This window comes from Hypanus sabinus, chromosome 3, assembly GCF_030144855.1.
Source record: "Hypanus sabinus isolate sHypSab1 chromosome 3, sHypSab1.hap1, whole genome shotgun sequence".
Classification (NCBI taxonomy): Eukaryota; Metazoa; Chordata; class Chondrichthyes; order Myliobatiformes; family Dasyatidae; genus Hypanus; species Hypanus sabinus.
In genome coordinates, this window is record NC_082708.1 from 164,814,118 (window position 1) to 164,838,000 (window position 23,883).

The following is a 23,883-nucleotide window of genomic DNA, read 5'->3' on the forward strand; positions in this document are numbered from 1 at the left end:
GGGATATTTTCCCAAATGCAATAAAAACAAAAATCTGTGATACGTTAATTCACGTGAACCTTTATTTAACTGACAAAAGTACAAAGAAAAGATTTTCAGTAGTTTTACTGACTAACTTAATTGTATTTTGTAAATATACACAAATTTAGAATTTGATGGCTGCAACCCACTCAAAGAGGCATGTTTACTAATGTGTTACATCACCTTTCCTTTTAATAACACTTTTTAATTGTTTTGGTACTGAGGATACTAATTGTAGTAGATTTGCAATTGGAAATTTTGTCCATTCTTGCTTGATATAAGACTTCAGCTGCTCAACAGTCCATGGTCTCCGTTGTCTGATTCTCCTCTTCATGATGCGCCATATATTTTCAATAGGAGATAGATCTGGATTGGCAGCAGGCCAGTCAAGCACAGGCACTCTGTGTCTACAAAGCACGTGCAGAATGTGGTCTGGCATTGTCCTGCTGAAATAAGCATGGACGTCCCGGGAAGAGACGTCGCCTTGATGGCAACATATGTCTCTCTAAAATCCTAGTATGCGCCTCAGAGTCAATGGTGCCTTCACATACATGCAACTCACCCATGCCGTGAGCACTGATGCACCCCCATACCATCACAGATGCTGGCTTTTGCACCTTTCGCTGATAACAATCAGGATGGTCGTTTTCATCTTTGGCATGGAGAACTCGATGCCCGTTTTTTCCGAAAACTAGCTGAAATGTGGACTCATCTGACCACAGCACACGGTTCCACAGTCTTTTGGTCCATCTGAGATGAGCTTGGGCCCAGAGAACTCGCTGGCATTTCTGCATAGAGTTGATGTATGGCTTCCTCCTTGCGTAATACAGTTTCAAGTTGCATTTCTGGATGCAGCGACGGACTGTGTTAAGTGACAATTGTTTTCCGAAGTACTCCCGAGCCTGGGTGGCTATAATTGCCACAGTAGCATGACAGTTTCTTAGGCAGTGCTGCCTGAGGGCTTGAAGATCACGCGCATTCAACAGTGGTTTCCGACCTTGCCCTTTACGCACTGAGATGTCTCTGAATTCTCTGCAATCTTACATTGGGAAATGTTTCTTTTGAACTGACTAACAATTCCCTCATGAATTTTGGCACAAAGGGGTGAGCCACAACCCATCCTTGCTTGCAAAGACTGAGCCTTTGATGGATGCTACTTTTATACCCAGTCATGATACCTCACCTGCTACCAGTTGGCTTACTTAATGTGGAGTCTTCCAAACCGGTGTTACTTGAATATTTTGTGCAGTTTTCAATTTTATTTCAACTCCATCCCAACTTTTGTTGAGTGTGTTGCAGCCGTCAAATTCTAAATTTGTGTATATTTACAAAATACAATTAAGTTGGTCAGTAAAACCATTGAAAATCTTTTTTTTTGTACTTTTGTCAGTTAAATAAAGGTTCACATGAATTAACATATCACAGATTTTTGTTTTTATTGCATTTTAGAAAATATCCCAACTTTCCTGGAAATGGGGTTTGTAACTGTAGAAACCCCTTGGATTTATTTTCACCTTACTTGCCAAAGCAACCTCGTATCTTTTAGCTTTTCTAATTTCTTTCTTAAGATTCTTCTTACATTCTTTATATTCCTCGAGCACCTCATTTATTCCATGCTGCCTATATTTATTGTTGATATCTCCCTTTTTCCTAACCAAGTTTCCAATATCCCTTGAAAGCCATGGCTCTCTCAAACTTTTAACCTTTCCTTTCACCTAACAGGAACATAAAGATTCTGTACCCTCAAAATTTCACCTTTAAATGACCGCCATTTCTCTATTACATCCTTCCCATAAAACAAATTGTCCCAATCCACTCCTCCTAAATCCTTTTGCATCTCTTCAAAGTTAGCCTTTCTCCAATCAAAAATCTCAACCCTGGGTCCAGTCCTATCTTTCTCCATAATTAGATCGAAACTAACGGCATTGTGATCACTGGACCCGAAGTGCTCCCCAACACATACCTCCATCACCTGACCTATTTCATTCCCTAACAGAAGATCCAACACTGCCCCTTCTCTAGTTGGTACCTCTATGTATTGCTGCAAAAAACTATCCTGCACACATTTTACAAACTCCAAATCATCTATCCCTTTTACAGTATGGGCTTCCCAGTCTATGTGTGGAAAGTTAAAATCTCCCACAATCACAACCCTGTGCTTACTACAAATAACTGCTACCTCCTTGCAAATTTGGTCCTCCAATTCTCGCTCCCCATTAGGTGGTCTATAATACACCCCTATAAGTGTTACTACACATTTCCCATTCCTCAGTGCCACCCAAATAGTCTCCCTAGATGAGCCTTCTAATCTATCCTGCCAGAGCACCGCTGTAGTATTTTCTCTGACAAGCAATGCAACACCTCCCCCTCTGGTCCCTCCGATTCTATCACACCTGAAGCAAAGAAATCCAGGAATATTTAGTTGCCAATCATACCCCTCCTGCAACCATGTTTTACTAATAGCTACATCATATTTTCAGGTATCAATGCATGCTCTAAGCTCATCCACCTTTCTTACAATGCTCCTAGCATTAAAATAATTGCATTTAAGAAATGCAGTAGATATTGGAGTAGATATCAGCCAATTTCAAAATGGCTAAATGACCCTCTCAAGATCTCCTCTCCCCCCCCCCCCCCCCTTTCCTCCAAGGTACATAAAGTTAGTGATACAAGTAATTATTTGTTAAGTTCACTTCATTAGTCTTTTGAATTAACGTCTTTTTCTTAAAGAGCTCTTGTTAATTTTAGTCAACTTATTTCCAATTGTTTGTACAAATATCCTTATTGGTTTTCATTGACATTGTAGGCTTTTTTTTTAACAATCACTTTTGTAAAATTTGTAGGATGTTTTGTTGTCATCTGCTGTGCTGAAAATAGTTCTGGTCACCATAACTTGTATTGGTTTTAGCTGTTTGCATTTTTGTTTGCCCATTATTTGTTGTTCCTGTTCGCGATTTCCAACTCCCCTTGGTGGGATGAACTTTCTGTAATGCATCAGTTTTTCTCTGAATGCTGCCCTCTGCTCCATTATGTTTACGCAAATTACAATTACTACGCAAATTATAGTCTCGCTGGTTGAAGTACTCCTTATAGGCATCTAGAATCTTGGTGGAGGAGTCATATTTTAAAGAAAAATATTAATTTGTATCTAATAAAAACACAAAATGCTGGCAGAACTCAGCAGGCCAGACAGCATCTATGGGAGGAGGTAGTGACGACGTTTCGGGCCGAAACCCTTCATCAGGAGTGAAGTGATTTGTATCTATTTCTTTAGTCAGATATATGTTCATATGCTGAACTAAATTTGGATGAACACCAAATTCAATATAACCTAGAAGTATTCAGACATTACTAGACCGTTTTAGTAGGTAAATAGTGTCGTGGTTTCTCGTGCCCCACAAACGACCAGGAGACGCAGAAGATTCTTTCAAGAAGGGTTAAACTTTAATTTGCAAATCAAAGCTGAGACAGTCATTGAGCTAGTCGCTGATTGCCCACCGATCCTTGTACATAGCATTTTTTATAGCAATCTCCTGGTTTAGTTGAATTAGCATATCCAATCGGTCTACAGTTGCGTATCACTAGTACATCCGCCACTATTGTTTCTACCCATTGACTTAATCATGTTCTAATCTACATCTCTTAGCTACCTCTCATTAACACACCATTGTCTTCTGCATTCTTAAGATTTCATTCTCCTACTAAATTGGATACATGCTTAGCAAATTGCAAATTCAAAGCTGACTACATAGTTTTGGTTACACAGCAAATAATGCAACTTTTATACTCCAATATGTCCCCCCTTTGAGTCCCATAGGGTCTCACACAGACAAAGAAGACTAAGAGTCTGCGCACAAAAGCCCCAATAAACTCTAGCACTTATTACCAAATCTCGGGTTAAACTATAATTTTCTGCGCCAAGACCTCAAAGTACTCTCTGCCTGTTACCCTGGACCGCTGAGCCAAAAACCTGTCCCTTTGTACCTGAGACAGGGAAAAAAAACTCAGAAGCCCTTACAATCTACTCCCACACTGTCGTTTTGCTCTTGTTCATCCTGCAGGTGTTGTAGGCTGTAACGATACATTTTCAGTGTTTCTTTCTCCACTAAGCTTGCTTCAGTAATTGCCACGAGCATTTGGAAATTGTTTGGTTGCAGCACGCACTACAAGAGACTTGAGACAAGGAGGAAAACAGCACAGCACAAGCGCACAGCTCAACAATACAATACTGACAGTTATTGCCATTTTAGTCAGCCATGCTCCCCATCCTCCGAGTCTACTTTCTAACCAGTCAAATAACTAATGTCCGGACCTTGCATTCTGTTTAACTTCCTTTCTTAGACTTTTCAACTTATACATTGCCTTAGTAAACGATACTTCTTTATTTTCTTTATCACTTCCCCCCTTGCACAATGGTCAATCCCATGCGCTTCTGAAATCAGAATCGTCAGTAGAGGGGGTGGGCGCTACCAACAAACCGTCTTCCATTCTCCACAAGCCTTCCGGGTTCTGCTTGGCCCCCCTTGTCTGTTCTGCCAAAGTTGCCTTACCTTGTATTTCAATTAGGTCCTCTACCTCAGGTTCTGGAGCTAGGCTTACCTGGGGGGCAATGACAGCTGATGTACATCCAGATGCTTTTCTGGCTGCCTCGTCCACAGCTTGATTTCCCTTTGTTATTACATCATTTCCCTTTTTATGTGCCTGGCATTTTACTATAGCCAATGCTTTAGGTTTCATTATGGCTTTTATTAAGTCTAGAATTTGCTGACAATGTTACATGGGATCTCCACTACTTTTTTTTTAAATCCTCTGTTTCCACACTGCCCCGAACAAATGGCATACTCCATGAGCATATGCCGAATCAGAATAAATGTCTACTTTCTCACCTTCCATCATTTCACATACAGCTGTCTGAGCTTTGATTTCCGCTAGTTGGGTGGAACACAGTTGGGGACAGGACTCCATCCTAATAATCTTATAGCTCAACTGATTCTGCTGCACTACTGAGAACCCTGCATGATTTCCATCATAATCCCTATAACAAGAGCCATCTACGAACAGAACCTTTTTATCTGCATCCTCTAGTGGTTCTGTCCGTAAATCTGCTCTCAATTTGGCAAATGCCATCGTCTTCCCTACACAACCATGGGGTTCTCCTTCATAGCCCAAAGGGACAAAATCAGCTATATTACTGGTAGTGCATCTCTGTATGGTTATGTCTGGAAATGTCAATAGCATCTGATACGCTGCTATCCTGGCTGGCATCAGCACAAATTTCCCTCTTTCCAGCAATTCTGCTACTTTGTGGTGTGTGTACAGAGTCACAGGATAGCCCAGGGTTACAGATGATGCCTTTTCATATGCATAGTATAGCGCTGCCAATCCCTGATAACAGGGTGGATACCCCTGAGCCACCTCATCTAGTCTAATGCCTCCACGTGCCATCTTTCCTCTGATTCCCTGTCCTGAGTCTCGTCAAAAATCACTGTACAATGTAGCTCAGATTTGGGCATTACAGCCCTGGGAAATGTAGCCTGCACGCCCTTTTTCCATTTTTCCCAGGTTTCCTGAATCTGATCTGCAATGTCTCCTATCCAAAAGACATTAGCCTTCTTGTCTTCTCGCACTATCAATTGAGCCCCTGCTCTTTCCACACTTAGCCCATTTCTGGTGCATTCTAATTTTAATTCCAGTTTCAATAAGGCATCTCTGCCTAACAAATTAATCGGAGTTCCTTTAAATACTAGCACTGGCAAAACAATTCCTTTATTTCCCATCCTCAACTGCACTGGAACCGTGCACTGTGTCAACTGTGTTTTCCCCGAGAACCCTAATGTCTTAATAAACTTTTCTGACATGGGAAGGTGAAGGGCATACTGTGGCTATACACACGTACGTGGCTCCAGTATCTATCATCATTGGTGTTAGTTGCCCTTCTAACATAACCTGAACAATGGGTTCCTCGTCTGCCTCCCTTGTTATCATTGGGTAATGTCCCTTCCCACTCGAGTTCTCGGGGCACCCCTAATACCTCGCATAAGGGTTCACAGGTCTGCTTGGGCTTGTGGGGGCTGGTCCTTGGCCAAACTTTAGTTCCCTTCTTATCGGTTCCTGCTGGTGTGTGACAGGCCATGGTGTAAACAGACAATCTCTTCTCATGTGACCTGGCTGATGACATTCCCAAGCACAATCTCTCTACCTCTCTTTCCCCCTGTTTCCTCACTGGTCTCCTCTGCCCATAGCTCCTCTATCCCCCTCCTTGGGACTTCCAGTCCTGTCTGGGCTGTTTGAATTTAGTCTGTTCCTGATAGGGCATTTGTGGGAATGCTCCTCCAAAGACGTTGATTATTGGCATGGGGTTTTCCGGCCCTTGTCTTACAGTATGATCGGTTCCTCCATATAGCGGTGCTTCATCAAGTTCAATGGCTGTACTCGGACCGGTGGTTGCTGGCAGCATCTTTTTGTTTTTCTCTTTTTCCTTTTTGAGTTCTTCGAGCTGCATTTGTATTAACTTTCTTTGCACCTCTTCCTGCTGCTCAGCCAACTTTCGTTTGTCTTTCCAGTATTTCTCAACCGCATGGACTACGTGGTCTCTAAATTCTTGTGGGGTCATTGACGTTAGCCCAACCACTTCTTTCAGTTTGGATTTTACTTGCGGAGGCATTGCATCCAAAATGCTATGCCGGAACAGTGTGGTGATAAATAAGGTATTTTTCACCTCTTGCTCAGTCTCCAGTCTCCACCTTTTCAACTGGTTTTCTACGTAGGCTGCTGGGTTTTCAGTGTCTCCCAGTGGATCCCCCTTTTAAGGTTTTGGGGTCCACTTTGGGTGGACATAGCTTCCTGAGAGCCTGCCATACCCTCTGCCTCACTCTGTCAAACCAGTCTCCATCAGTTCTCGGGTCGTTTGAGTTTACTATGCCAGCCATTTCCATTAGTTCGTTAAATTTGGAGGTTCCCATCAACCTTATCATCAGTGCCTTTAAATCTCCCATAGCCAATAATCGTCCCGCCGTTTCTTCTTCAAAGGCTCTAATCCATTTCCCTGCTCCTTCATGTAGATTGGGCAGAGTGTTTTTCAGCTCTTCTAGGTCCTGGGATCCCCAAGGGATATATTGCACTTGTCCTGATCCTTTAACTAACAATGGCATCATTCTTCCTCCTCCTTCCCACCTGCCCTGGCTCTCCGCCTCGCCTGACTCCCCATCTGTCTCAGGGTATGTCTTTCCTGCCTCCCACACAAATTTCTCCGGGATCCTCTTCTTCCCTCGGTCTCCCTGTGGAGTCCTTCCTTTCTGTCTTGATTCAATACTTGGTTGGCCCCTGGAGTATTTTTTGCATCTCCTCTGGCAATCCCCTCTCAGTAACTTACCTAGTTCTCTCTCTACTTCCGCAAGTCGCTTCCCTACCTCCTCCTCCTGCTCTTCTAGGCTTCGGCCTCCTACCTCTTCCCCACAAATTCTCACATCCTCTCTCTCTCCACTTAACTCTTGCTCCTCCAAAGAGTCACCTTCTCTTCCTTCCTGTCCGTGTCTGTACACCTGTGGCAGGGACTCCTCATGATCCTTACTCGTGCTTGATTCCCTTCTCTCTTGTGTTTCTCCAAGACTCTCATCTCCTATCTTTTTTCCACTTCCTCTTGAATGCCTCATCTCTTCCTGCCCTGATGAGCCACTTTCTTTTCTAGTCTGTTTATTTCTATGGTATAACCGATACTCCTCATACTCCTTTTCCTCTCTCAAGTATTTCATCCGTTCAATCTCGTCTTTCATTTCTCTCTTTGCCTGTTCCACCTTTATCCTTTCTGCCTGTATCTCCTTCCATATCGCCGCTTTTTCCTTCTCGTATTGTCTTTTTTCCTCCTCATTATCCCAAACTTGTACTTCTCCCTGCATGTTTACTGTTCCCGTCAGCAGTGGGCACTGCTTAGGGGTTCCTTCCTCATTATAGGGAGGGGGCTTTTCTGTTTTTTTCGCATCCGGGTACAGAGCTGAAGCCAGCTTCTCACTGTACCTTCCTCTCTCTCTAACAGGCTGTTCCTCCAGCACCTTAGTGTCTTCCTCGCTTGTAATCAATATTCTACCTGCCCTCCTCAGACTTTCTCCCTCCGTTCTGAAGAGTTTTAGCACTTACATTTCTCGTTCTCTTTTTTGCCCTCTTCTTAGATTTATCTTTCGGTTTGTAATTTTTAATTAGTGCCTCCATTTCTTCGCACAAGCTTACATCAAACGTTCCTTCTCTTGGCCATTTTGTGACCAGGTTTTTGGTTCTCTTTTCCCATTTTTCTGAAGTTTTTGTGATCTCATATTTATTTACTGGGATTTTTTTGCTCAGAATCTCTACTGCCGTTCCTTTACCTGTCATGTTGTTCTCACTTTTTAAGGTATTTCAGAGATTCACAGTTCGTTTACTGGATAATATTATTTACTCTAATTCTATGCCTAGTCTATTGTCTATCTACCAGCGCTTTAAACTATATATTGGACTGTCCTTGTTTCCTATTCTGTTCTGCCCATACAGACCTCTCTATTCAGAGCGGTATCCACAGAACTTTCTCTTTACTCCTAATCTATTCAGACCCTTATCTCTTAAGGCGGTATTTTGGAGGATTTTCTCTATTTTCCTTTCCCTGCCGGTTCAGACCTTTGTTTTATATTAAGCGGTATCCACAGGGACTTACCAACACCACGTGGAATTTTTCTTCACTTAACTTCTTATTAACTTATTTGTACTTGCCCTCACTGCAGTGTTCTTGATCAATCCTCTGAGCCTCCTGTTAACCCCCAATTCTGCCAGATTCTTTGGACCGGAGCGACCCTTCGGCAGTGGTTCCACACTTCTGAGACTCCAAGACCTCCCCAAAACCAACAGAATTCTTAGTCCAAATTGTCGCAAAAAGCGCTTACCTTATGTTTGGGTGCACCCTTAATTCTGTTAGCCTTGTGGGGGTCCCTAGAGGACTGGGAGGCGTCCCCAATCTGCCGTTTCCTTTCCGCGGGTCTCTTTCCGGTCCTGTCACGGTCGCCAATTTTGTCGTGGTTTCTTGTGCTCCACAAACGATCAGGAGATACAGAAGATTCTTCAAGAAGGGTTAAACTTTAATTTGCAAATCAAAGCTGAGACAGTCATTGAGCTAGTCGCTGATTGCCCACCGATCCTTGTACATAGCATTTTTTATAGCAATCTCCTGGTTTAGTTGCATTAGCATATCCAATCGGTCTACAGTTGCGTATCACTAGTACATCCGCCACTATTGTTTCTACCCATTGACTTAATCATGTTCTAATCTACATCTCTTAGCTACCTCTCATTAACACACCATTGTCTTCTGCATTCTTAAGATTTCATTCTCCTACTAAATTGGATACATGCATAGCAAATATGAAATCAGCAGTTGAACACTATTAACCCTAGGACTCTTGTCTGTCGAATGGCTTCATGGGAGACTGTCCTGATCTAAGGTGTTTGGCTTCAAAACTACTATTCTGCCCTCGCTCAGAGTTTTCCCCATTTTTCTTGAGCTAGGCAGATGGATAAACTCCATTCCCAGCATTTTGAAGGCAGTTTAATTGTGTTTCTTACACAGGTGGTGAAATGCTTACAGGGCTGCTTTGAATCGATGAAGTGGACTCATTCAGGGACTCATTTTTTGAATTTGAATATGCCACATTTGTCACTGACTTCATCAAGACTTGTGGATGAGTGTTGTGCCTTCAGGGAGGTTCGAAGTTTGCTAAGGGTTAAATCTGTTGCATTCAGAACCTGTAACCAGAGCTATACAAGTAGCCCAGATACAACCTACAGAAGGCTATTTTAATAGTAAAAAAATTCCAATTGAAGGTAGAAATGGAATTGGTTACACGCGAGTTCCAGCAGTGTTTGCAGGTCATTACTTCTTATAAGATGAAACCTAGTATGAATGGCTGTGCTGCTCCATTACCAGTTGAGCTCAATACCTTTTATTCATGCTTTGAAAGGGAGAATAAAACTGTACTTGTTTGAATTACTGTAACATGTGGTGACCATGTGACATTTGTGTTGGAGGCTGATGTCAGAACATTGTTCAAGAGGTTGAACCTCTTTCAAGAGGATCTGACTACCATGGGTAAGGCATGGTCACTTTTACTCACTCCTTATTTTCTTGAGATGCTGTTGAGCTGCTGTCTTGAACAGCCACAGTCCTGGTACTCTCACATTTCTATTAATAGGAAATTCTAGACCTTTTGGATCCAGCAACTGAAGGACTTGGTGATTCAATTTCTCATTAGGATGGTGTGCAATGTGGATAGGAACCTGCAGCTGGTTGTTTTCTCTGGTTGTTTACTTGGTCCCTTAGTCTTCTTGAGTGATGGAGATCAGTGATTCGTGAGGTGCTGTCAGTAGCTCACATGAGCAGCTGTAGTGTTTTTTGTAGACACTGCAGCCGCTGTGTATGTCAGTGGTGGAAGGAATAAATGATAAGAGCAGTGGAAAGGGTATTAATTGATTTGAGGTTATTACTAGAACTACAGTCATTCAGGCAATTTGAAGTTATTTCATTTTAGGATGTCAAGTGATTAGAAGTTTTGATGCAAAATTCCAAACTTTCTATTAAAGTAATGATGTTTATGTGGCTGGTTGAGTTATGTTGAAACATGAGCTTTAGGATATTAATTGTGGCGAATTTGGTGATGGTATTTAATAATGTTTAAAAGTACAAACAAACTACCTTCAGTTTTCATTACCTACAGTTCTGATGCTGAAGTTTCATAGTTTTGAACATTAAACTCAGTTCTTTGCATCAAGTGTTGATTGGGGCACACAGGGCCACTTGAATTTCAGTGGGCCAAGGTGATACTAAATGTGTCATTAATTAAGCTGAGAATTGGGTAAAATACATTACAGAATCTGCAGGATGGTGTATGACAACAGGATTTGTAAGTTCTTTTCCAATGCAATGAGACAAATTACAAAAATCTCTTCACTCCTTTTTTGTGTTGAGATGAATGCTCCTTGTATTCCTGTAGCTGGTTTATTTAACCCTGTGATTTATATTTTAAAAAACACTGCCTTAAATCCCAATTGACTTAGAACAGGGATTGCTACGATACTGCAACCACTGAAGGAAAATGAGTTTGAATCACACTGTTTTTGAAGATTGCTGATTTAGTCAGAAACTGTACTGGGATAGATGACTACTAATTTGAAATAAATGAGTTGGCACAATGGTTTACAATGCAAAAGTAGATCTCTGTACACATGCAATCAGTGATGAAACTAACCATGTTATTGCCACCACCTCACAATACCATGTCTTTTATTGCTTCAAATCTTTCTCCACTTTTGTACAAGTCTAACTCACTAGTGTTAAAACCAAGAAAGATTGCTTGCCTAAGCTTAATGTATCTGATGGGTCCCTGTCTTCTGCCTTCTGGGAGATGATGCAGGAGCTTAAAAGCCCTAGTGTCCATATTTACGAGCAATTTTTTCTCCATTGCCATTAGACTTCTGAACCAGTCATCCTCTCAGTGGTGCTTTCTCCTTCACATACTTTTAAATCTACTTTTCTTGGTTATTTTGTTATCGTTACTGTATCATTTCTGTTTGCACTGCTGTCTTTGCACCATATTGCTGTTTTGTGCTTATCATTGCATTTATTGTTGTATTTATTATTACCATTACTCTTGCTCTAAATTTCATGTGACCAAGAATTTCATTGCATCCTGATCAGATGACAATGAACAGGAAAACTTAAGTTAATTCAAAGCTTTTAAGACTTAAATTTCATTTCAATCTTCCTGATTATTTGCCAAAAATTGAGATCCCATTTATTTGCATAATTGATCCTGTCCCTAGTCTGGGAATAAATTCTCTATATGGTTAGACTTAAAACAAAATATTCATTGTAAAAATAAGCTCCTGTACGTACTGTGCAAAAGTTAGACACATTAATGTAAAGTGAAGATACTTTCAAAAATAATGAAAAGTTTCTAAATATCAAAAAAAAACTATAAAGAGCAGTAAACAGTAAAAAGAACTAAATCAAATCAATATTTGGTGTGACCATCCTTTGCATTTAAAAGTGCATCAGTTCTCTTGGGTACACTGTTGTGTCGTTTTACAAGAAAATTGCCTGGTAGGTTGTTCCAAGCATCATGGAGAACTTGCCATAGTTTTTCTGCGGAGTTTGGCTGTCTTGCTTGCTTTTGTCCCTGTAGGTAATCTCAGACTTACATAATGTAGAGATCAGGGCTTTTTGGAGGCCATATCTGTTGCAGAGCTCCTCGTTCTTCTTATCACTGAAGAGAGTCTTTAATTACATTGGCTATGTGTTTGGGGTCATTGTCCTGCTGCAGAATGAAGTTGGGACACCTGAAAGTATTGCATGATAGATGGTTGAATTTTCTCAGCATTGAGAATTCCATTAATTCTGACCAGATCACCAACTCCATTTGCAGAAATGCAGCTCCAAACCTTCACTGTTGGCTGCAGATACTTATCCATGTGATGCTCTCCAACTCTTCTACAGACAAAAGGCTTCCTGTGCAAGCCAATAATTTCAAATTTCGACCCATCTGTCCGGAGCACTAGTGCTGTCGCTCAGTACCTGGTCCTTGTGTTTTTGTGCATAGGATAGTCTTTTGGCTTTTTTCCCACTTCGGACGAATGACCACTTCTGACAAGGCTTCTCTGGACTGTAGAGGGTGTACTTGGTTGCTGTGGTTTCTGTAAGGTCAGAGCTGATATTAATGCTGGACTTCTGGAAGAGACATCAGTTTGATGTATCTGTCGTATGCTGAGCTCAGTTTCCATAGCCAACCACTGCATTTCTGGTCCTCAACCTTGCCTGTTTCTTTGTGCTTCTTCAGAAGAGCTTGGACAGCACATCTCGAAACTCCTGTCTGCCATGAAATTTCTGCTTGAGAGAGTCCTTGCTGATGCAGAATGACCACCTTGTTGCTATGCTCACTCTTGCCATGGTGTAAGAGTTCATGATGTACAGTTTGATTCCTTCTACACACATTTCTGTTTCATTTAATCTGTTTAGTTCATTCAACTCATTATGGCATTGATGTGTTTAATCATGCACTGGTTTACATACAAACAGTAATCAAGTTTATTAATATCTCACACAAAATGATGGAGGAACTCAGCAGGACTGCTGAGGGGTCTCGGCTGAAAACTTTGACTACTCTTTTCCATAGATGCTGCTTGGCCTGCTGTGTTTAGCCAGTATTTTGTGTGTGTTGCATTGATTTCCAGCATCTGTAGATTTTCTCTTGTTTGTGATTCTATTACTTAATAAGTTACTTTCTTTAACGAAATGCAAAAATTCTCTAACATTTAATTTCTTGGAAAATGAATGTTTGGACATCTAAAATTTGCTGTTTTCTACTGATACACTAATGCAAAAGACAAAAAATTAATATCTAAAACAATTTATATTGAAAGAGTCTAGGGTGACAAAGACTTTTGCAGAGTACTATAGAAGCAAGGAATTTGCTACCGATGTGGCATGATACTGATAGTTTTCTTTCCCCAATATTTCTAATACTGACAAATAAAAGTTGTGCAGTTTTTATTGCTACACTAAAATTAATCATAATATCATTATCCATTGGTCACATATGATACCTGTGTGACCAATGGATAATGGGCTAACAACAGAAGTGTCAAACTAGATATCTAATAGGACTGTGCTAAAATGTTTAACCTACCACTATTATAGATACAGTGCTCTGCTTACTCTTTTTACCAGACCAGAATAAGCTGAGCACTGTATCTATAATAGTGGTAGGTTAAACATTTTAGCACAGTCCTATTAGATATCTAGTTTGAAAGTTCGGCACAACATTGTGGGCCTATACTATGCTGTACTCATCTATGTTCCCAAATATTCCTTAGGCCAGTTTTGTATCTGAGCTGATCTTTTTCTACAGTGGAATTTTGACTGATGCTCAAATGCTGTATTGAATAGACTTGGATAACTAATGAATGTGAAGGCAGGATCATGTTACAAAAATCTATTATTAAAATAGACAATGATAAAATTATCTTCTGCAGTTTCACAACACCAGACAGTGATGGACCAGTCACCCGATGTGCTTCTGCAGATTGGGGTACAGCAGTAGAAGATGAGGAAACCAGGCAAACTGTTTATCGGGATTTGAAGAGGTTTGTGTGCTAAATTGACTTTCCATTTTGGAGTGCTCTGTTAAAAAAATATATTTTCCTTGTATATTTTTTAAAGGAAGCTGTTAATCGTTACTATTCAAGCATTCCTGTGCATTTTGTATTAATGTCAATATAACACGTTTTTACTTAACAGATAAAAATATAGATGATACATTTCTCTCATTGTGTAGTAGGAACTCAAGTGGAATAATTAATCTCAGATGCATTGCAGATGTCCCATAATAATCTGGTTACCTTGCTTAACAGGCCCTTTTTGTTATGATAGAACAATGACAAAAAATTGTTTGAATTTGTTTGGCCTACTGCAAACTGGCTGGTTTTCTTGCTGGTATTATTTTATTGACATACTTCTAAAAGCAGACTACTTTTCCCAAGTGTAAAAAGCAGAAAACTCTGGAACTTTCTATTTTGCTACTTGACTTGCTGAGTGTTTGGCACTATATGCTTTCGGGTTTCTGGCATCTAGTTTTAAATTTCTCTTCCCAGATTCTAAGCCATATCACTTAACCCTTTCCATGCTATGTTTACTTCAAATTTACTCAAAAGCTTTCCTAACCCCTAAACATAGCAAAAGTTTGATCAGGTGTTGGAAAAGGAGGGTTGGGGAGGGCGGTATTGTATCTTTGCTTTTAAACATATTTGAATATGTTAATCTTTTTGCTGTTCCTTGTTTATCTAAAATTGTGATTTATTATTTAAATGCTTTCTCCGATTCAAAAACGTTCAGCAGTTAAAAATGTGAGAGCATCAAATGTTGAGCTCTTTCCTGTTTGATGGTTAGCTGAGGTGTTAATTTTATTGACTTTATTTTCAAAAAATTATTAAAACCTTCTAAATTTTTATTATCAATTTATATTTTCCTTTCCAGATATAAAAGGCGACTCTTGCTTAATGATTTTAACGACTCTGAGAGGGATTATTCATCTGAAAGGTATATCTAGTGTTTACAAACATTCGGAAATAAATGGTTGGAAGTAAAATTTTGTGCTCCTGCCCTTTACAAGTTTTCCTTGTTACATTGTTAAACTCGCTTTTTTTCATGGGAACATGTTGGATGGGTTGTATTTTTGGAGACATTGAATGGCCAGCAATACTATGATTCCATTCTAATTTGAGGCTATGAATGCCTTCAGTTTACTGCAGTGTGCAGTGAAGTGTAGATGTGCACGTAGCTTTCTCTTGTGGCTGGTGCAAGAATCTGGTTGGCTTGACTATTTTCTAGTAGTTTCACCTCCACCTACAATAGTTGTCAATGAGCAGTTGATTTTTTTTTGTGTGTATGCTGCTGCATGCCATGTTAATACTTAAAAGTGTAATGTATTCAAATATGGAAATATTTTATAACCATTTTAGGCAATTAATGAATGGTTTATATTGGCAAACTAAATGAGTAGCTTATCTATTAAGATTTTCTTCTACCATAAGCCAGAGCAGAAAGGAAAATAATTGCTTAATTCCTAAAGTACTTTAATTTCAGTTCCAGCGGCTCCAGGGAATCACTTGCGCCATCCGAACTTGAAACTGATGAAGTGGTATTGATGAGAAGGCAGAAACAAATCAATTATGGAAAAAATACCATTGCATATGATCGATTCATTCGGGAAGTTCCTAAGTAAGTGCACAAGAAATATCTTCTGTTTGATAGTTTTGCTGTTGGTGGCTGTCTCTTCTATTTGTTCTGTCTTAGGTCTGAATCAATACAAGTGCATTGAAATTATTTTGGGCTTTGCTGCACAATACAGTCTGCCAGAAGACTGCAAGATGTAAAGTATTACAGGTGTCCCCCGTTTTTCGAACACTCGCTGTTACAAAAGACCTACATTAGTTACCTGTTTTCGCTAACAGAAGGTGTTTTCACTGTTAAGAAAAAAGGCAGCGCACACGCCGAGCAGCCAAACTCCTTCGGAACTGCATTCTAGCTAGCATTGCATAAACATATGCCTGTGAGCATCTGTGCTTTATGTCGATTTATTTTGTGCATCGGTTAGCAAGATGGGTTCTTGGGTATCGGAAAAGCCTAAAAGAGTGCGTAAGGGTGATGCACAGCATAAAACTAGACATAATTAAGCGTTTCGATCGTGGTGAACAAAGTAAGGACATAGTGAGTTTGGCTAAGGAGGCTGGGTTTGTGAAAGTTGAAGAGGTTTTGCCACCCCATGACCAAGAACTCACAGATGAAGAGCTGATGCAATTGCAAGAGGGAAGGATAACAATCAAAACCGAATGCAGTAGCGAATGGCCGGAAAGTGAAGTCGTCCAGGAACTAAACGTGAGGCAATTGCGTGACGATAGAAAAATGCGTGAGGCTAAGCAGTCAAGCATACTGTCTTTTTTCAAGCCTTCCACATCAGTCACAGTAGACAATGAACCTCGACCTTTGACATTGAGGCAGGCAGACATAGAAGAAAATGACCTGCCTGCCCTGATGGAAACAGACGACAATGAGGTGACACCCCAGTCACCCACCATCCCAACCTCCAACTTAGCCTAATACACCAAGTGCTCACTGTCTTTCCTCACTGTACATACATTATTTCTACTTTATATAGGCTGTGTATTACTGTGTTATTTGGTATGATTTGGCGGTTTCATAGCTTAAAGGTTACTGGAGAGAGTGATTCTGCCAAGAGCGCTTGCGCCAAGTGTATCTGCTGAGAGTGCTTGCGTGAGATTTTTGCTACAGTGGACAGTGCTGCACTGATTGCAGAGAAGTATTCCTATTTTATATAGGCTGTGTGTTTATCAGATCATTCCTACTTTTACTATATATTACTATTATTTTAGGTTTTATGTATTATTTGGCATGATTTGGTAGGTTATTTTTTGGGTCTGCGAACGCTCACAAATTTTTCCCATATAAATGTAATTGCTTCTTCATGTTATGACATTCTAGCTTACGAGCCATTTCATAGGAACGCTCTACCTTTGGATAGCGGTGGAAACCTGCACCCAATAGTAGACAGTAATTTAAACTCTGTACTTGTGTGCTATTTTGGCTTGAGCCCAATGGAGTAATTAGACAAAAGTTCTAATTCCCATATGTACCATCAGCAGATTTTTTTGTAAGCTATTGTTATTTACATTATAAACATGATATTTCCATTCCCCAGTCTGGTCCCCCTTCTCACCCTTCTTTACTTGTCTATTTAGATTCTTCCTTCAGCTCCTTAACATCGTCCACCTATTACTTCCCGGATTTTTATTTTATCTACCCTTCTTCCCCTCCACCACCACCACCTTATTCTGGATTCTGCCTCCTTCTTTTCCAGTCCTGATGAAGAGTTTCGATTCAAAGCATTGACCATTTATTTGATTCCATAGGTGCTACCTAACTTACTAAGTTCCTCCAGCATTTTGTGCATGTTATTCACATTAGTTAGCTAATTTTGAGCACAACTTGCGTCAGTACTCAGTTGAAGGAATCTTTTCCCTTGCATGCATTCTTGGAATTTGTCTTGAGCCTATACCATTTTGCAGAGTAAATTTTACCTGTGAAGATTTAAGTAACAGCCCTCCCTGCCATTCTTTTGACAATCTTTGTCGTAATGATAGCTATTTCTTGTGTCTGAAAACTGTCCTGTTTGATATATTGACCATTGCCCTGTGTACGTATTTGGACGAGAAGTTCAGGGGTTTGTTAGCATTTTGAACAGCTAATGATTGAGTTTCGTGACCATGATTTGAGCAAAAATTCCAAAGGAGAGAATATACTGCCTATCATACCTTGCATCTCTCTCCCCACCCCTCACCTTGGTCTACCTACCCTTTTCTATTTATACCCACTACCTTTTTCTCCATTCTGTCATGATGCAGGGTCTTGACCTGAAATAGCAACTCCTTCCCCTACAGACGCTGTTCGCCCTACTGAGTTCTTCAGCAGATTTTTTTTTTTGCTCAGATTTCCAGATGTTTTGGATATGAATATTTTTGCTGGAACCATGGTTGCTGCTTTGTGAATTTGTAGATCTTGTGGGCAGCTACACCATGAGTTTAGAGAAAAAAACACAATTTCCTTCAGCTTGTACTCCTGTACCAGAGGCTATTCAGTTCAGTTTCAGTTTATTGTCATTTAGAAACCACAAATGCAATGCAGTTAAAAAATGAGACAGCGTTCTCCAGAATATCACAAAAGCACACAACAAAACAGACTACACCAGAAAATCCACATAACGTTTGGTAATCCCCAAATCCAGAGTCCGGAGAGGCTGCTGCGTATTAATGTCGTGCTACCATCTTAGTGCGTTCCCGGGAAAGGAGCTCCAAATCCACAAGACAAAACAAGACTACCCAGACACACCAAGTCAAGAGACCAACTCTACCACCCAACAATCCAAAAACTAAAGGTACAAAACCACATAGATACATATAGTTATAACATATAGTTACAACAGTGCAGACAATACCATAATTGATAAGAAACAGACAGTGGGCACAGTAAAAATAGTCCAAAGATGTTAAAAGACTATAAGTTCGAAATAAACTGCCACACAAGTCCTCAGGGTCCCGATAGACTCGTCATCCCACACAGGCAGCAGAAGGGAATACCCCCGCTATGGACTTCCAAGGTGCCGCCGGGCTCAGCCTCGCAGACACAGCAAACAATGAAGGCTCCATTGGACCCAGCCTCGCAGACGCAGCACACAGTGAAAGTGCCCCGACCTCAGTGGACTCCGTCCGTTGAACCTCCGAGCTTTCGACCATCCACTCTGGCACAGCCTCTCTGAGCACCATCCTCTGCTGGGCGCACTGCGATGCCCCTGCTAACGGCCACTAGCAATGCGACCCCGAGGATTGGGGGCCTGTTCTCAGCAGAGACCCGGACCTCACAACAGCAGCAGCAATGAAGAGGGCCTTCCTAGGGATTACCAGATGTTCCTCCGTGCTCCCGCGTGTTTTTCATCAGATTAGGATTGTACACGGCAGCCCGCTTAACAAATAACAGATATCAGCTCCGGAGTGGCCGCTACAAACTGCGTCACGCCGCTATCTTGTATTCAGCCCATTATGATACTGAATCAAGGACCACCTAATCCTACCTTCCATCTCTTACCATGGCTCTTCAAGTACACATCCAAGAACTGCTTTAGCATCATGAGGTCCTTGATCAGTCTTTCAGGTATTAAGTTGTGGCATCTTCTACGTGAAAACCTATCCCCTAGCTAATCATCCTACCAGTTACTTGCATCCCTTGCTCCCTCAGCTAAGCAAAAGGCCCTTCCTCATTATTTTTTTGTGTGTGCTGTTGTCTGAAGTAGGGTTTAAATTAATGCTATTGACTGGGGTATAATTATCATTCATGGATTGTTTCATGTCTGTAAATAACTTAATGAAACAGATGTAGAGTCTCTGCTTGAAATGTCAGCTGTTTATTCCTCTCCATAGATGGTTGCCTGATCCACTGAGTTCTTCCAGAATTTTCTTGAACATAAATAGTGTTGCTCTGGATTTCTAACATTTGTAGAATCTCTAGTGTTTGTGTTGATGAAACTGTTCATGTTCTGTAATATAGAGGAATTGGGCATAAATTAAGAAATGGCAATAATACGGATTGGATATGGTCTAGAAGGGTCTTGAACAAAACGAATTGCATCTTGGAAGTTGTGGCAGTTGAAGGTTCGCTGAGCAAGGGAAATTGTTAGAATGAATTCTATTCCGGGAATTTGAGGAGGTTCAAAACCTAACAAGGACAGAGATTGAAAGGAATATGGAAATGTAGAGATGAATGCTCTCAACAAACATGTCTATTTCATTTTTGCATGATATTGCAAGGTTTTGAGACAACAGCTTTCCATTGTAACAAGATTGTGAGGCACATGAGTAAAATTTGTCATCAATTTGTATATGGTATCAATGAAAGGGTAGAGCAATGTTCACTGTAAAATGTTTGGGTTTAGTGGATTAGATTTTGATTGGACATATGCAGAACTAGTCAATGAATGAAATTAAACAGTATAAATTCTTTCTTTCAGACATCTTCGAAAGCCAGGTGTTCACCCCCGGACTCCAAACAAATTTAAGAAGTTCAGTCGTAGATCCTGGGATCAGCAAATTAGGTTATGGAGAATTGCACTTCATGCCTGGGATCCACCTGCAGAAGAAGGCAGTGATTTACAAGCAGTGTATGTACAAATTACTGGATTATCAAATGACTTGAGTTGAAACATTTTTGTTGCCATTTTTGGATTTAGAATTGAATTGTGTATTTCTAATAGAAGTAGAATAAACTCAAGTAAAATAAAGAGGAAATAAAATTGGATTTTAACTTTTTATTTATGGTATGCAGTAACATTTTAAAAGTGCATATAATTTAAATAGTATTAAATTCTTGTTCCCTGTAGGACAGAATTTGATTTTGAAATGGAAACAGAATCTGTTAACTGCTCAAATGGAAGTCAGGCAAGTTCTCATGATGAAAGTGGATGTACTCCCAACAACACACGAGCACCATCTCCTCAGGTATGTATCTCTAAACCAAAGAATGAAGTGCAAAGTAATAAACTACATTATGTACTTTTTTTTAAACCAATGGGCAATTGAAGAGTTTGGGCTAATAGGACAAACTAATAGCGTTTATGATAACTTTCATTACTGTGGCACTCCTTTTAATTGTGGAATGAATTCTGGTTCTTTGTGAGGTATTAAATAAGGTGTCATTAGAACAGATAGCATGGTTAGAGGGGCATCTTGGCACTCAACAGATTTAAACAAATATGTTGTAGCATAGATTTGAATAATTCGCACCTTGTACTCTACTGGCTTAGAGTTTTGCGACTTAAGCTGATCAAACCAATGTAGAAAAGCGTAATGCCATTGTCTTTTTTTGGGTATATTTTCACTGAAATTAGTGTACTATTTGAATTTGGCAGGAAGGAAATTGAGGCTGACTGTTTGCTAATTCATATCTCTTGGATTGCTGACTTCACCTACCAGTCACCTGTGTTTCCCGGGTGCAAAATTTCTTGGCTTTCCGTAAAGAGAAAGTTGCACCAGAGCACCTCATAGTGTATCCATCCACTGATTGTGGTGTGTAACTAATTATGGCACAAAATGGTTAATATTTACTCTGCACATAGAATGTAGATCTTTACTTTCTCAGTCAGTCTTTCAGTTTTATTTTTGTCACGTGCTCTTTGCAAATCTTTTGACTTTAAGAAAAAGCAAAGCATGGGGACCAGTGTTAGGAATACTGTCTCTGTAGCTGTTGGACTGTACTCTGGTTCACAGTGTTCAGCGAAGATCTGTTTTGACTCGAAGATGCTACAACTGAATATTTTCATTTTCACTTAATGTCTCAATGTTTCCATTTTATTTTAGGTGTCTGGTTCGACTTCAATGACCAGAGAGTTTGTATCTTCTACAGCAAAGGAATTTGATTTGCAAGCTTGTTTGGGTGAAACCGATGAAGCTGATTCTTGGTTAAACTAATGGCTACTCCATTGAGGAACTTGCTTTGAACAGTTTGACATATAGTGTGGTAATCTCATGAGCATAAAGGAGTTTAATGTTTTTCATTCCATAATAAATATCACATTGTGTAGACTTGTTCATAATATGCTGTCTAGCTTTTCGGCCACCAACGAATTAGTATCTGCTGTGAACAAAGCAGTTGGTATTACTTGCTTACAGACTCTTAAATTTGTGTTACTTTTGTTGATTTGACTGTACTCACCTAAGTGCAGAGTTATGGTGAGAGTATTACAGCACTGGATAGTCAGTTGAACATTCTTAAAAGCTTCATGAACAACCATGCTTTGTAACAAAACCTGGTTGTTTCTGAATGGCTCTGCTGGATGGGGAAGAAGTTGTTGTAAAGATTCTGTTACGTGGGACTATGGACTCTTATGCCTTAATTTAAGAATGACCATGGATTTCTCAAGTGTTGAAGTTACTTTGCATCTTGTTAGATTTCTCAATTTAATGTTTTAATCTTAGAGTTTGCTGAATCAAACTTGATCGTTAATTACTTTTACCATTTTGAGATTGTACAAAGTTAATACTTAGTAATATTTTGGTCTATGCCAATTTATATTGTTAGTAGTGTTTCAGCAGACCTGTTTAAATAGGGTGCATAAAGGCCAATTGTTGGTTGAGACACTATCAATCTTGTTTTTATTTTGTATTTCTCACAATTTGCTCTGTGTGGTAAAACTCCAGTTAAATATTGAAATTATTTTTGATGTCTAGATTTTTAAAACAGCAATAAAACTTGGCTTATTTGAAATAGCAAAAGTCTCGCAATCTGTTTATCACATGCAGTCTTTGATATATCACATCAGTTTAAAATGCACAGCATAGTTTAAATATGCATAATATACATTTTAGAAAAGTATGATAGAAATAGCATGTCTCTTGGACACACACAATGCTGGAGGAACTGAGCATGCCAGGCAGCATTTGTTGGGGGGTGGGGGGGGGGAGGGAGACAGTACTGTGGATGTTTCGGGCCAAAGAGAATAAAAGATGAATAGATTGAAAAGGTGGGGTAGGGGAGAGAGCAAGAGAGAAACAAGGTGATAAGTGAGATGGGCGGGGGGGATGAAGTAAAGGGCTGGGAGGTTGATTGGTGAAAGAGATACAGGACTGGAGAAAGGGGAAGTCTGACAGGAGAGGACAGAAGGCTATGGAAAAAAGAAAAGTGAGGAGGAGGAGTGAGGCAATGGGTGGGCATGGAGATAGGGTGAGAGAGGGAAAGGGATATCATGCCATCAGGTTGAAGGCTACCCTGATGGAATATACATTGTTGTTCCTCCAACCTGAGTGGCCTCATCAAGGCAGCAGAGGAGGCCATGGATTGACATATAGGAATGGGGAAGTGGAATTAAAATGAGTGGCCAAGAGATCCCAGTGGATGGAGCGTTGGTGTGCCAGAAGAAGTGGGATTTCCAGTGGCCAACCATTTTAATTCCACTTCCCATTCTCATTCTGATATGGCAATCCATGGCCGCCTCTAATGTCATGATGAGGCCACATGCAGGCTGGAGGAACATTGTGTTTCTCTCTCCCCTCCCCCATCTTCTAAATGTACTCACAAATAAGAGAAAATCTGCAGATGCTGGAAAACCAAGAAACACACAAAGTGCTGGAGGAACTTTGGTCTGAGCAGTCATCTAGGAAAAGAGTACAGTCGACGTTTCAGGCTATGGGCACTTGCATGGGTCCCAGCTAGGCCTGCTTGTTTGTTGGCTACGTGGAGTCTATGTTCCAAGCCTACAGTGGTGAACATCCTGCACTTTTCCTGCGCTACATCAACGACTACATTGGTGCCACTTCCTGCAACCATGCTGAACTCATCAACTTCATGTACTTTGCTTCCAACTTCCACCTTGCCCTCAAATTTACCTGGTCCATTTCCAACACCTCCCCACCCCCCCCCCCCCCCCACCCCTAAACAATCTCGCTGTCTCTATCTCTGGACATGGCTTATCTACTGATGACTATTATAAACTCATGAACTTTCAGCTACCTGGACTATACCCTTGTCCCACCCTGTTACTTGTAAAAATGTCATCCCTTTCTCCCAATTCTTCCATCTCCGCCACATTTGCTCAGGATGAGGCTTTCAATTCTAGACCAAAGGAGATGAAAGGGGCTTCTCTTCCTCCAGCATCAACACTGCCCTCAACCACCTCCCTTAAATTTAACGCACATCTGCTCTTACCCCATCCTCCTGCCACCCTACCGGGGATA

At 40.5% G+C, this 23,883-nt stretch overlaps 1 protein-coding gene across 1 annotated transcript in view; it reads left to right on the forward strand.

Annotated features, from left to right (window-relative positions):
• Nucleotides 1-22,425, forward strand: part of slbp (stem-loop binding protein) — a 35,552-nt gene extending 13,127 nt beyond the window's left edge. The window contains exons 3-8 of the mRNA XM_059965585.1: nucleotides 14,065-14,175; nucleotides 15,065-15,127; nucleotides 15,674-15,808; nucleotides 20,166-20,315; nucleotides 20,535-20,652; nucleotides 21,511-22,425. Coding sequence (XP_059821568.1) covers nucleotides 14,065-14,175; nucleotides 15,065-15,127; nucleotides 15,674-15,808; nucleotides 20,166-20,315; nucleotides 20,535-20,652; nucleotides 21,511-21,621 — 688 coding nt within the window. The 3' untranslated portion in view covers nucleotides 21,622-22,425. The remainder of the gene's footprint in view (nucleotides 1-14,064; nucleotides 14,176-15,064; nucleotides 15,128-15,673; nucleotides 15,809-20,165; nucleotides 20,316-20,534; nucleotides 20,653-21,510) is intronic.
• Nucleotides 22,426-23,883: the final 1,458 nt, after the last annotated feature.